This window comes from Rosa chinensis, chromosome 1 (genome assembly GCF_002994745.2).
Source record: "Rosa chinensis cultivar Old Blush chromosome 1, RchiOBHm-V2, whole genome shotgun sequence".
Lineage (NCBI taxonomy): Eukaryota > Viridiplantae > Streptophyta > Magnoliopsida > Rosales > Rosaceae > Rosa > Rosa chinensis.
Window position 1 is genome coordinate 3,340,635 of NC_037088.1, and position 14,544 is coordinate 3,355,178.

General features: G+C 38.4%; 2 protein-coding genes across 2 annotated transcripts; both read right to left on the reverse strand.

Moving 5' to 3' along the window:
- Window positions 1-790: 790 nt before the first annotated feature.
- LOC112198492 (LOB domain-containing protein 23) lies at window positions 791-2,134 on the reverse strand. The gene is made up of 2 exons (XM_024339628.2): window positions 1,392-2,134; window positions 791-1,021 (listed from the first exon to the last, which is right to left on the reverse strand). Exons 1-2 carry the CDS (start codon window positions 1,542-1,544, stop codon window positions 791-793), a joined length of 384 nt encoding a protein of 127 aa, XP_024195396.2. The 5' UTR covers window positions 1,545-2,134.
- A 2,604-nt stretch (window positions 2,135-4,738) lies between these two features.
- On the reverse strand, window positions 4,739-11,952 carry LOC112184995 (cellulose synthase A catalytic subunit 3 [UDP-forming]). Its single transcript, XM_024323215.2, has 15 exons — window positions 11,573-11,952; window positions 11,243-11,367; window positions 10,842-11,037; window positions 10,421-10,641; window positions 10,218-10,335; window positions 9,926-10,124; window positions 9,266-9,532; window positions 8,776-9,121; window positions 8,543-8,680; window positions 8,300-8,425; window positions 7,995-8,207; window positions 7,622-7,886; window positions 6,853-7,055; window positions 5,885-6,235; window positions 4,739-5,610 (listed from the first exon to the last, which is right to left on the reverse strand). Exons 2-15 carry the CDS (start codon window positions 11,264-11,266, stop codon window positions 5,026-5,028), a joined length of 3,252 nt encoding a protein of 1,083 aa, XP_024178983.1. The 5' UTR covers window positions 11,267-11,367; window positions 11,573-11,952; the 3' UTR covers window positions 4,739-5,025.
- Window positions 11,953-14,544: the final 2,592 nt, after the last annotated feature.

Genomic DNA, 14,544 nt, shown 5'->3' on the forward strand with positions numbered 1-14,544 from the left:
CCCGTATTAGGAACCCAAATGCATAGCAATAACACTATAGCAGCCAACAAAACTATTTAGCTCGTTTTGCTTGTTCATGTGTATGATGACATTACCTTTCATCTTCAACAGATGTCAGGTTCTTACTTTACTCATGCTTATCGTCAAGCCAATATTGTGGCTCATAATTTAGCTCGTTTTGTTTGTTCTTCTATTTGAGTTGACAGTTTCTCTCAAATAAAAAAAAAAAAACTATTTAGTGAAATTAACTCTAATCAAGATCGATATCACTATATCTAGCCAAAGAGGTGAGATCTAGGAAACTTACAGCTATGAATTGTTTTTACGTTGTTTTCTCTTTCATTTTAATTAGTTTTATTAAAAATTTAATTTGGGAACACCATAATAATCAATATTCACTCAAAATGGCTACTAGTACTGCTATAGGAGTGTTCACATGCTAATATGTCATTAGCACATTTCAAACCCAATTCCTTCTCTGTTTCACACCCCACCCATGCATTCACTTTGTCCAGTGTAAGGGAAATGTTTTGCGCTTATGGGTTCGATCAATTGATGAATTAATTTTGAAATGGACATTGATATATACATGCAAGTTAAAAGAACACATTTGGGAATAACATTATTTAACCAGTGAACAGCCGAGGTTACATTACTGAATTAAAACCATGTGTTTTTCCTGGCATAATTAAGAAAGAAAAAAAAAACTGATCATTACTCCTAGGAACTTTAGGAGGAAGAACCAAGTTGAGTCTGCCCAATATTGCTTTGCTCCTGCAAATTAAAGACTTTAGTTGTCTTCAACTTCATCATGAAGCTGCTGAACTTGAGCTTGTTGTCCAATATCAGAGTTAATGACAATGTCAGCTCGTGTCTTAGCTAATTCACATTCTGCTTCATCTATTTGTTCATGTAATCGGGAAATAACCCCAACACAGCCGTACACAGGATCTTCTACTCTGCATTCTGCCTCATAATACAAAGTGTCTGCAGCTTGAGCTCGAAGATCAGGTGGGAGTTGCTGATTAATTATGAAAAAATAAAAAATAAAATGAATAAGCAAATTAGAGATACTGGCATCATTTTGAATTAGACTTTTTATTTTTATTTTTCATAATAGTGATGAGCAGGGGTATTCAAACTCGGGAATTCAAGCTAAGAAGTAAACGCACCACTAAGATTAGTGAGCTACTATCATTACTCCGAAAAATAATAATACTGAAGACACCCTCCATTGTTCAAAGGTTATTGAATATTGTCCTAAATCATATATTTGTTCTGGATCTTCTCCTTGTTTAGGCTAAAGGTCAAGATTAATTTCGAGTCTCAATTAGAAATCGAAAATAGAAATACTATAGGATATATAGTAACTTGAAATATGTATATGTTACCTGGAGCATTCTTCCAACATTGCTGGCACCAAAGATTCTATGAACAGCAGCAAATCTTTGAGGATTATTTGGTGGAAAATATGGAGCGAATATGCAATCTGAGGGGCATCTCCTTCTCAAATACCTGCAAGCAGCACAACGACCGGAAATCATAGCTCGAAAATCTAGAGGATAAATCAAAATCTCACGTACCCACAAAAGATTTCCTCAATTACAATCTTTTGAAGAAGAGAAATCTTAGAAAGATTTTGTGTAGATTGTGTATAAAATTTTCAAGATTACAAGTATATGTATAGAGGTATGTGTTGGCTCTTAGTAAAAAACAAGTGTTAGCTCTTAGAAAGATTTTAATTCCAACGGCTACTTTTTTCAAATTGAAGATTTTTAGGGTAAATCTTCTTAACATGGCAATAGTGGACGTATAATTAGGGTAATTTAATTTGTTCTTCAACTTCATTTTTTTTTTTTGCACATATTTCTGGAGTATTCTGATTTCTGAGCTTAATTTGTATGGAAGGCTATGTGTTGGCTCTTATTCCAACGGCTACTATTGAAGAGTTTTTGGAAATTTTCTTAGCATGGTAGTAGACTTGTAATTAGATAATTTGATTTTCTTAATTAAGTTTATGCATCACAAGCCTTCGAAAGATTCAAAAACTCGGAACTGGTTTCCTTATTTAACCTACAGTTTCATTTTCATTGGTCCCCCCACTCTATTTTAGGGAGATTACTCTTAACCTCAATTTGTTTGCTCTTTTTATGGAGAGTTTACCATTCATTCTTGCCTTGTGTTGAGCGTTTGGTGCAACGCAAAATATGTTCCTTTTCGCCTTGTGGAAGATGTGGAGATCAGGAAGAGACTGTGACTCATTGTCTTTGGGAGTGTAAATCACCTAGCGAAATTTGGAAAATGACTTGGTTGTGGCCAGTCTTTTTTTTTTTTTGAAAATAGCAGAGGCGCCAATCTCGCTAGGTGCCTCGTTCATATTATTAATAGGGAAACAGTACAATGCAGGGGGACATATTGCCTGAACCCCAAGAACCATTACACATATCCTCATAGAAAACGTCCCGAATAATAACAAGCGTCTCTTCTACCCAAAATTCATCAATACTATTCCAACTAGCAAGGTGTGCTAACCTATTGGCCACCCCATTTGCTTCACGAAAGACATGCCGAAATTGAAAGGACTTAAAAGAACTAGCGTACCTTTTACAATCCTCTACAATCCGGCCTATCTCTGACAAGTCCTCCTCCTCCCCATCAAAGGCATTTACAAGCATAGCACAATCTGACTCTACCTCAATCTCATCCCAACCTTGATGTATAGCTACCAGTAAGCCGGCGCGGAGTAACTCCACCTCAGCTTGCAACGCAGACCGTACATGAGGGAGAGGTCTAGCCAACGCAGCTACGCAATCTCCATGTTCATCCTGGACAATAACTCACCACCACAGCCATTTCCAGCTCTAAAGCTTCCATCAATGTTCACCTTAAGTCGTCCACTTGGTGGGCACTTCCATTTGGTAACATGCCTTCCGTTCTTAGCACCACGTGCATGGAGCTTCTTATACTCATCAAGGTACGTACACATCCATTTGACCACATTCATTGGAATGAAGCATCGACCTTTCCATACAAGGTTATTCCTTTCATTCCATATAGCCCAAAGAGACAATAAGAAAAACTCAAGATGCTCACCATGCAGCAAATCAATCATGTCATAGAACCATTCCACCAAGTCTGGAGCTGGGTGCACTGCTGGGCATAACTTAATAGGACCGCACTTCCAGAATATGTTCGCCACACTATAAGGAATGGAAAGTTCCATCATTTGGGGATTTATTTGCAAGGGTAATGGACTAATGGATTCGGTTCAGATTGAAGAACCTACGCTCTTAGCTTGGTGGATATGGAAATTTCATTCATAGACAAACTAGTCTTGCTCCAAGTGAGTTGGTAATGAAGTGTATACTAATTGGCAGAAGAAAATTTTGTACGCGTTAGAGAAGAAGCAGAAGCAGGAGACTAGGGATGGTAGAGATGATTAGCAGGGCGTGGTACAGTGGCAGGCTCCTCCCCCACAATGGTGCAAGATGAATTCTGATGGAGCGTGTGATGTGAATAGGGGGAAAGTATGACTAGGGGTGGTGACTAGAGACGAACATGGTCATCTGTTGGGAGCTTTGTCTGAACCTATCCCAGCGCTGCTAGAGCCAGCTGCGGTGGAAGCTTTGGCTTTGAAGAGGGGCTTGCAGTACTGTAAACAGCTGGGCATAACGAAGTTGGAGGGCGAAGGTGATGCTCTTAACATTATTAATTCATTATATCCAACACTGGTTTGGACTTAACTGGGATTGGGGCTGTTATGGAGGGACTCCGTTTGCTGCTGAGGGAGTTTGAAGTAGTGACTTTGAAGCATGTGCGCAAAAAAGCTAACCAAGTAGCTCATGGTTTAGCAAGAAAGGCATTGAAGATGGTCCAATCTATGTACTGTAAGGAGGTTGGTCGTCCTTGGCTATATGATCTGTTAGAAGTAACCTTGTGTTAGAGGCTGCTCTCCGTCCTGGATATGTTAGCCCGCATTGTGCTGTATTTTAAAAGTTAAAACAACAGGACCTAAATAAGGCTAGCCCAATCCAACCAAACTCCGATCTAGCCGAGGAAGGACACTACCACACCGAAAGCGCTACCGCAAACAAGAGTTGCACCAATTTGCATCAACCTCACTTTGTTTGCTTGGACATGTGGCCTACGAATTGGATAGTTACGGGACTAGCAATGGTTGTCATTGGACTTCAGGACTTCCTACAAATTGGATAGTTTTCGTAACAACTTTAGTTACGGTAGTGTTCAATGCTTACGGTATAGGGCTAAGCTACCCAAGAACTAAATCTTAAATCCATGCTCAAGAAAAATATTAATTAATACCCGTATATAAGCCCTATTAGCTCAAGTAGTTGAGTTGGAAAATTATGTTAATATGAGGCTAGGTGATCCATAATCCCTTCCTGTTTAACAAGAGGACTGCGAGATGAGGCTAGGTTCAAGAGTTGAAAATTAGCCTGAAACACCACTATATGGAAGGCATAGAGACTACCATTACTACTACTGCTATCAGCAAATAACAGTATCAAAGTAAGGGCCTTTAGTAAATAGTTTTGATTGTGATCACAAAGAACCTAGCACTGTTAAAGAGCTTTATCAGCAATGGAAAATGTTATGAGAAGCGGCAAAACTTGAAGTAGATATTACGTTGCAATTCATATTTTTATGTACTATATATTGTCAAAAAAAAGAAGAGGTACTCCTATATCATCCATACCGAAGCTGAAGCCATATACCAGAGTTGGAAGAGAACATATATAATGTGTAATAAATAAAATATTCTTTCATAAATAGTCTTCACATTTTCAAAATAAGTACAACAACAAATCTTTTTTTCCCCTCGACTCCTATCAATAATATAATCTACAAACAGTGACAGTGTGTAAGCTTCAAATGGACAAACCAGTTGACAGAAATATCTGAACAAAATATAAGACAGTTTAGTCACTCCCCCTCTAAATCTCGAGCTTTAGTTGGGTGAACAAAATGAATATGAATTTTCAGACCGTACCGTTGTCTTTCTGTCTAGCAGTTTATTCCACACACCTCAACATCTGGACCGGTGACTCTTGTGGTAAATGGATCAACCCTCACCCACAACAAAGAGAAAATTGAAGCCAGGAGAATTGACCACACAACAACAATTGTAGGCGTACGGTTCTGACGTCCCATAAGACCTTTGAGGAAGGGATACAAATGGACAATCACCCAAAAGGCAAAGAAGAGCTTACCAAAGAGGGGACCCCATGACTGGTAACCACTGTTGACAGCATAAGATATACCGGCAACCACCCCCACCAAGTTTATGATAAGAAGAGTTGTTGGGGGGATGAGAAGGGTTGTCCATTTAAACATGTAGAGTTCAGCAAAGTCTCCGTCTTCATCTGATGCCTTGGAGGTGACAGTGAAGTTGGTGTCAATACCTGCAAGTACTTTCAGGAGACCCTGAACAACAGCAAAAAGATGGGCTGAAACACCACCGATAACCCAAAACTGTTCATTTCTCCACCACTCGTCAATTCCAACACCACTCCATCTCATCTCTAGAATACCAGTTGCAAAGATGGAAAGAAAGAGCGAGATGAACCATATACTTGCAATGTTGCTAATCTGCAACCAATATGAGATGATTTCAGTAAACTGTCACAATAATCTTCTAACAAATCTTCACACTACACGCAGATTGACTTTGCTGTAAGGTCCAAATAGGTTTATCCTTTCCTATATACAGAACCTAGCCTATCTAGACTTAAAACTAGCAGTTACATAGCTACAGCAAAAGATAGCATTGTTTTTTTTTTCTTTCCTTCAAAAAGCACTTGGCATGTTGAAATTTAAGGACGGGATGAACAGAGTACATGGCAGATATTGGAAAAAGACAAACCTGTGGAATGATGAATTTGTTGGTAAGAAGACAGACAGCCGGCAATGTACAGTACGCAAGAAGAGGTATGGCAGTAATTGGGTAAATGGTAGTGTTCACATATGCAAATCTCTCCAGCCATTTTAGCCTACCACTATAGCCATACCAGATAGGACAATGCCGACTAAGAAGAATTTCCACAGAACCCAATGCCCATCGAAGCACTTGGTTGAGACGATCTGAAAGATTAATGGGAGCAGACCCTTTAAAGGCTGGGCGCTTAGGCATGCAGTAAATAGACCTCCACCCGCGGGCATGCATCTTGAATCCTGTAAGAATATCCTCTGTGACAGAACCATAAATCCATCCAATCTGCAAAATACCGTTTGCTCTTAGATTGAACAAGAATAAGAAACGGAAACAGTAATTACAGTGAAAAGCTTTATTAACTGAAACTTCTGCCAAACAACATTCAGAATAGCAGACAAAACATGTGAATACAAAAACTGAAGATATCAGTAAGAACTGTCTATGATGCCTTACTCCTACTTTATGGTTGTAACGCTCATCAAGAATTAGAACAAATTACCGCTCTGAAAAATTCTTAAAAAAGAATAAACAGAAAACCAAGAAAATAAAAATAAGTATCAGAAGTGTAACAAAAATTTATCATGTGATTTCTTTTTCCTCTCAAAAGCCCAACTATAGCATGGATATATGTATAAAATAGCGGTCTAACAAGTGAAGTGGAATAAAACTCAACTTTGAAAGGCTTGTTTCACCTATGAAATGCAAAATCAAACTAAGGTTAGCTATATATTTTAAAAAATTCACTTTCTTTTCTCTCATCCAGCAGCTTATATCAAGAATTTAAGACACATAGTTTCCAAAGGTGATATACTGTAACTAAATTTGGAATTTTTCCTCATTGTATTGCACAGAGAAGGATACAAAGAAGGTAACAAAGGGATTTACGAAGTACAACTTACCTCTTGTCCCCAGTCACTTTTGTCTTCATACCCACAGCTAATAACATGAATAGCTTCTTTAAGAAGAGTTTCGGGTGTCGCAGATTGAGGAACACCACCATTCTCCATAAGTGTCGACGCAACAAAAACAGCAGACTGACCAAATCTTTTCTCCAGGCTCATTTGTGACATCAATAATGACTTCTCATCATCAAATCCAGTACCTGGTTTCGGAAATGGGTATATGAAGAGTTGAGTGCCAACTAATAAAATTAATAATGAGAGAGAGAGAGAGAGAGAAGCAAATTTTCTGCATTGGAGTATGCCACCTAGTGGGTATGATATGTTGCACCTATGACTACCTGAATTAAATACAGATCAAATTGTGTACACGCTAATACAGAAATAAGATGACCATTTGGGTGTTAGTGATGTGAATGTGAATATGTAAACCAAAAGGAAAGAACTGATATACCAGTCCGAACATTTGCTCTAGAAGGAACAAAGAATACAAGCATGCAGATAGACATTAATATGAGAATATTATACCCAAAAGGTTCACAGATGTGTTGCTATAAATGAGAGATATAAGATGTTACCCTTATGTGATATATATAGTTTCACAGATGGCTCAGTAAACTTCATTATTAAAACTCATGCATAAGGTGAAAATCTCAAAAAGAAACAAAACCCTGGCAATAACTGCCAGCTTTTCGATATGTATTCTGATCCAAAGACACTTTACACAGCCAAAACAATAGTTGATACAAAACAGAAATAAACACATTACCTTCAACCCCCTCTTCAATATCCTCTAGACTGAAAATCGGCACAGTAGGATCCACATGCTTACTTGATTTCTTCTTGTCTGAGCCTTTTTTACTGGATTGTGAACCCTTCTTTCGTGATCCACCACAAAGTGAAGAAAGAACTCCAGCTTTCTTATTCTTAACCTTGAGAGGAGGTTCATAACCATACAAGGCTGTTCTATTGAAAACACATCCGGTACCCACATAAACTGGGCCTTGGATACCATCTAAACCTCTCAAGTTAATCTGAAATCCAGAAGGAAATGTGTGAACATACAAATCAAGCTATGCAAACCCTTAATATCATTGAGAAAGGAATTAAATTATTTGATCACGCGGAGTCAGAGAACTTACATCAAAGAAAACAGTATTTCGATTGGCATAACGATCATTTCTATCAATGCCATCAAATCTCTGTGGAAACTGAACATAGCACACGTTTTTTCCAAGGTTAGGATCCATTAGGAAGCACATTGCTTCCCTCAAGGCCTTACTATTGTTAATGTAGTGATCACAATCAAGATTCAACAAGAAAGGTCCATTCGTGAGGACTGCAGATACTCGAACCTGCATCAAAAGTTGAATTTATCATCAGATGGGGATAGAATTAAACATGAGGTCAGAACTGACCTTAAAAATAAGAAATAAAAAGTACTCACAAGTGCATTCATAGCACCAGCCTTCTTGTGATGTTGGAAACCCGGACGCTTTTCACGAGAAACATACACTAAACGTGGCAGCTCATTACCCTCAGCATCAAGCCCTCCACTTTGCCCCAAGAAAACCTGGAAGTGACAAAACAGATACAATCTTAGGAAAAAAAATGGAGCTAAAGCAAGGATGGAGCGTTTTAAGTAACTAGCGAACTGCAGCATAAGGATTCAATGTGAAGATGTAGCCACCTGGATCATTCCTGGATGGTCTCTAGTATTATTTCCAGGCCATGGAGTACCGTCTTGCATGATCCATCCTTCTTCAGGTACTTTTGTCGCCTTTGCAACAAGCCCATTCACACGAACTTTAAATTCTTCGTATTCTCTCTGAATCAAGAAGGAAATAGTATCAATAAGGAACACTTTGATTTAAGGGATGGGGTGAACGGGGCAGCTGTTTAACTTGTAAGCTAATGACCTACCTTCATTGCTCTGCGGTCTTTGACAAATGATGGTTGAACTTTATCCTTCAAATAATCAATTTTCTGTGAAAAGTACCATTCAGGAGCCCTAGGCTCTATGGCATACTTCTTGCAGAAAGGGACCCATTTCCTTGCAAATTCTGAAGTTTCAGAGAGAGCTTCAAATGTCAACATTGCAGCTCCATCATCAGAAACATAGCAAGAAACCTTGTCAACTGGATAGTCAACTGCAAGAATAGATAGCACAGTATTTGCTGTCACCATAGGAGGCTCCTTCAGTGGATCCACAGTACTGACGAAGATGTCAACAGCAGCTAACTGTGATGGTTCTCCTTCTCGGTCATATCTGTAACTCAAATGGAGTAGGGATTAAACTTCAATATACAAGGGCAACTTCAGAGTTAAAGTGATACTGTTACTTGAGATCTAAAGCTGAATTCAATCACTTGGCTATAACTGGCCGTAGAAATGAAATGAAATATTTTCCTACCTCAGAGAAAGTCTGTCGAGATATGTTTCACGATTTACAGGCAGCCACTTAGGGAACTGATCGAGAATCCAAGATATTGCGAACCAAATCTCACAAATGACTGATATCAACCACAGAGCGTAGGCATTGCGCACAGGATTTGTTAACCGATAGTGCAAGAAAATACAGAGAATAACCAGCCGCAGTACAATGACCATCCTGTAAGGATTTATCCTAGACGATGGAATAGAGACCTTTCTAGAGAGAGGTTGCCTCGCTTCATCATTCCTGCAAAACAGAAAGAGCATAGAAATGAATGTCAGCTATTGCTAAAGTGGAGTTAAAAACAAGGAAACTTGTTCATCAAATTTTAGATAGAGCAATAATGTGTTCTGCTATAGAGCACTATGTTTACAACTATTTCTATTCTGAAGACTGTACCAGAAAAACTCGTATAAGTGAAACACGAAGCAAATTTCAAGGTTTTAGCGTCATGAGAACTATCAACACAGATATTTGTTGTCAGACCAGCCTCTTGGCAAAGGTAATGTCATCAAGACAGGAAGCAAAGATCAAACGCATCTTTCTTGACCAAAATAAACTATCAACACAAAGACTAAAACATGCTCAATCATAACCACAAAGGAAAAGAAAACTTTTACAATAACAAATAGCACTCACAACAAAGAGTCATCCACAATCACATCAGTGCTGGCATCAATATCTCCACCCCCTCTTTCTGAAGTAGCTTGACCAGTGCTCATTGGAATAGTATTCTTCTCCTGCTTCATCTTCCAGCCATCCACTCTCTCTTTCCATGCTACATTACCTATCCCCGGAGAACCAAACTCTCTCACAGGATCCACAACCCTTAAATTAGCTGCAAAAAGAGTGCAATCAACAACCTCGAATGCATATTGGCAGAAATACATAAAGAACCAGAAAAGATGACACATTAGATGGAGAGTATTACGTGATTGATTAACATCCGATGCATAAGGAAGAGGATGGACACGCTTTCCACCAATAGAAGCTCCAGGAGATGCCATGGAAAGGCGCCCTGGTGAGGCAGCAGACAGTTCTCCGGAAACCTAAATATTGGCAATTTCCAAATAGTAGATTCAGTACAAATTTCGTTTTAAAATTGGAAATAGCTTGCCAAATGTTTTGATCTACCTCTGTTCCATTAGTGAGCAGAGGGATGTGATTGTGAGAAACCTCTTTATCATAGTTTGGACCCCCCATATCCTCTCCTCGCCCATATGTCATATGCCAGCTCAACATGCGCTCGGCAATCTTTTGTTTCTCGTTTTGATTTTCTGAAGTATAGTTGAAATCACTAGCACCGTCATCAGCATCAGCATCCTCTTCTCTATCACCAAGAATTGCAGGACTTCCTGATATTAACCACGGAAAAAAATAACAAAGTAATTAGTCACAAAACCACGATTAAGAATTCTAACAACTCAAATTGATTAAAGCATTTACATGTTCTAAAGAATTGACACATCAGCAGTGAAAACAGACTAGTTTGGGATAATGAACAACGGCGCCAAAAATTTCTGTGCAAATTGAACTTGTGAGGAATGTGATTAACCTTTGTGCCTCTTGTATCTGGTTTTGCATTGAGGGCAAGACTGATTTCCATCCTTCCTCTCATACTCATAGCATGGCCTGCAAACAGGAAAAGAACAGACGTCGCAGGCAATGAATGGTTCACCAGCAGCTGTCTTCCCAACATTATCCCCACAGATCTGGCAGACCTGACCACCCAAGTTCTTCATCGGCTTTGCCTAAGTAGTTACACATTAAGATCAATCAGTGTTTATGAAAGCCAATGCTAATGACAACGGATAGAGACAGTGATGGCCAACAACCAAAAATTAATTACAATGGTTATTTTCAAAACACTTTGATGCTGATTGTGATAGTTATTTTCAATTCTCCTAACTTTACATTAAACAAACAAAAGGGAACTAGAACCAGCATGATGCTCACCTCAGTTTCTCCTTCCGACTCCATTTCCACCTTCTCTGTGCTCAGATGTAAACAATGGTTCTAAATAGTATGCAAGTGTCAACAAGATCTATGCATTTCGAAAGCCCCAGATCTTCGTAAAGCACCTGGAAAATCAATGTAACAATCAGATTTTACATACTCTAGCAACAAAGGGGAGTATGTAAACAACCACAAGGAGAATAGTTTTCCTTGTTTTTCTCAACAACCACACATTGCATAATCAGTGAAATCCAGTAAAGAACAGCAGAGACAGCATAAGACATAAAAAGATGAAACAAAAAGAGAGCAGACCCAATCAAAAAATCATACCTTATCTCTCAACTAAAAGACCGATCTTTAATAGCCAATTCTTCAAATCCAGAAAACCCAATTCAACCCAGTTGAAATGATCCAATTCCCCACCAGATCTCAAACAGACACGAACCCAGAAAAGGATTCTACTTCTTGAAGATCGGAGATCAAAGAAGTAGACCCAAAAGGAGATTGACTGAAGCAGACAATGCCAACCCCTCTCTGTCTCTCTCTCTCTCTCTAGTGTGTGAGTTTGTGTATAGCTGTAAATATATAGATATTATAATGAGGGTGGGAAATGGCTTAATAGAGACGAAAGAGACAGAGCAACTACAAAGCTCTCAAAGTGGCACCGACAGTCTTATGCGTTTGTTAGAGACAGAGATGCATGTGTTGTAGATGATGAAGAAGAGGAAAAGACATCGTCCACCTCACTCACAAGATTGGAAATTTATGCAAAGGCAAAAATCTTGTGTATACAAAATAAATGCGAAATAAAATAAAAAGGAAACTGGGGGGGGTAACTTGAGTTGTACCTTTGCAACTGTCGAATGTTCACTGCCAGTGGTTTTTGCTCGAGAGTGTGAAGATGCTTGTACCGGAAGTTTGACCTTAGTTAAATAGAGCAATCAGGCTCTGCCACGTCATCACGGCTGGCTAGTGAGGGTGACTTTCGTCTTGTTTTGTTTTTTTTTTTTCGTCTTGTTTTGTTTTGCCAAGAAAGTTTTCAACTTTTCATAAACCACCGCCAGTGGTGGTCGAGTTAGTAAGAACCATCAGGTGTGGAAACCCCCACACCCGAATTCGAATCCCGTCAACGCTGATTAGAGTTTAAATCTCAATCTCAAACTAATCTTAATAGCCGAAGAGGAGGAAGAGTTTTCACATGACTCCTGCGCACAGATTAGTATCTGAGTCTAGAAAGCCTTTGAGGATACCGTGTGATCTCAATTAAAAAAAAAAAAACTTTTCATGTTCATGTAACAAAATTAAAGACCAGTAGATTTGATGAGTATTCTAATATTTTACGACGCATTTGGTAATGTTTTGCAAAATATTTTTATTTTTAAGATACAGAAAATAGATGTAAAACAAGTTTGATAAGTAGTTTTCAAAAACTAAATTAAACAAGTTTTTGTAAGCATGATTAAAAAAAATCATCCATTTCATACAACAACCCCAGCGACCACCTGACGACAACCTCGCCTCATCGGCTGACCAGCAATCACATTGTTCGTCCGGTGTTCTCACCGACCAACTCCACTACCCACTACAATCTTACCCTTACCAACTCATTCCTCAAACACCTAATCGATGACATCACATACTCACTAATCAATTGGCATTTTCATTGATCGACCAACAGACGATTCATCGATTAACAAACCAACAATCTCGCAACTTCACAACCTCATTAATCAACTGATAAATCTCACCACCAACTCACTAGTGACTCCACAACCACCTGATAGGCTGATAACAACACCATGGCTCCAAGCAACATCTCTAAAGACTTGTTCTACTTAACTAACCTTGAACTGATTGTCTTAGGTAATGACATTGCTCTGATAGCAGGGTGATCATTTTTATGATCTCCAAAAACTATTAGTTGCACAAAGTCTACGTTTTCTTTGAACTAAAGTCTAATTTGGAGATGGTGGATCAAGATCCACATTTTTGAACTTTGAGTTCATAGAAGAATCAACATTTGGATCATGTTCTTCCTTCCTAGTTGGTTGAGGAAAGTAAACCATCACCTTATCCAAGATAAGAACTTGAATATATAGCTCAAGTTCCATGCCAGTTGGCTCTACATCTTCTGTCCTAATTTATGTAAAAAAGAAATAATGCTTCTTTATATATCGAAAAGGGTAGGATTTGACTTTGTGCTTATGGCTCCCACATTGGAAGCTTACTTTAAAAATTGGTTCATAAAAGACAATGACCTTAGCAGATTTTTCTCTTAGTTACTTCTTAAGATCTTCCTCAAAATTGAGAGTCTGTGCAATACATATAGACTTAATACATTTTAATTTTGTGACGTTTTGCGAAACAAACTGTGTGCATCTATTGTGCCGTTTATGAGTTTTCCAATTGTATCAGCAAAATCATGAGATTCATAAAGAATCATTAATTTACTTATTCCATATTTAAGTAAATTAGTGAGTCAAATAAACATAGTTTATCATTCATTTTATCCTGCAACCCACTTGGTTAGTTAGGTGTCATTGATTTCAATGTGATTGAAAGCCAATGTCAATGCTTGTCAATCTAAGAAGATGAGTGGAAGCGTTTCAACGGTGAAGAAAAACATCGTATAATCAAACAACCGCCTAGAAAAAGTCTAGTAAGATTTGCCAAGAATAGAGTTATTGGTTGTAAGTTAATTGGATTGTGTCTTTTCATTGAGTAAGTTGCTTTGCACTTGGCCTTTAATAGTTAAGACTCGCAGTTATTTACCTCACTTTGAGGGTTTTACTGTGTGAACAATTTCTGTTTATTTATTTATTATTGTTTGGTTGTTGTTGGTTTGATAACAAGCATGAAACTAATAAATTTTTGTTGTTGGTTAAAGAACTTTAGTAATTGGGATAGCTAGCTACTTTACAATCCTTGTTAGTTAAAGATTTTGAAAAGTCAATTTAGTTCTTACGTCCAGCCTATTTGCGCCCCCCCCCCCCCCCCCCAAAGGCTAATTTGTCTTTATCCGAGTTTTTCATTTGGCATCAGAGTGGGTCACTAAGTTTTCTTAGTATAGTTTGTGTGAATGATGGAACGAGATCGAGCCTTGGACTCAATCAATAGTGCACCTTGGTTTGATAGGGAAGACTATTCCCAATGAAAAATCATCCTGAGAGCATTTTTACACTCACGAGATGAACATATGTAGAACATGTTGAAAATGTGGGTTAAACCAACAAAACCTGCCAATCCTAACGAAATTGGAACATCAGAGATTAAAATTGTTCTTAAACTAAGGTATGAATGGT

Bases quoted from the DNA above. Each gene is read 5' to 3' on its own strand.
- LOC112184995 (XM_024323215.2), bottom strand. From the start codon at position 11,266: ATGGAGTCGGAAGGAGAAACTGAG. The intron at 10,642-10,841 runs GTTAATCACATT...GGTTAATATCAG, and splicing joins CAGATACAAGAGGCACAAAG to GAAGTCCTGCAATTCTTGGT. The intron at 7,887-7,994 runs GTAAGTTCTCTG...TCTGGATTTCAG, and splicing joins GAAATACTGTTTTCTTTGAT to ATTAACTTGAGAGGTTTAGA.
- LOC112198492 (XM_024339628.2), bottom strand. From the start codon at position 1,544: ATGATTTCCGGTCGTTGTGCTGCTTGCAGGTATTTGAGAAGGAGATGC. The intron at 1,022-1,391 runs GTAACATATACA...ATAATTAATCAG, and splicing joins ATGTTGGAAGAATGCTCCAG to CAACTCCCACCTGATCTTCG.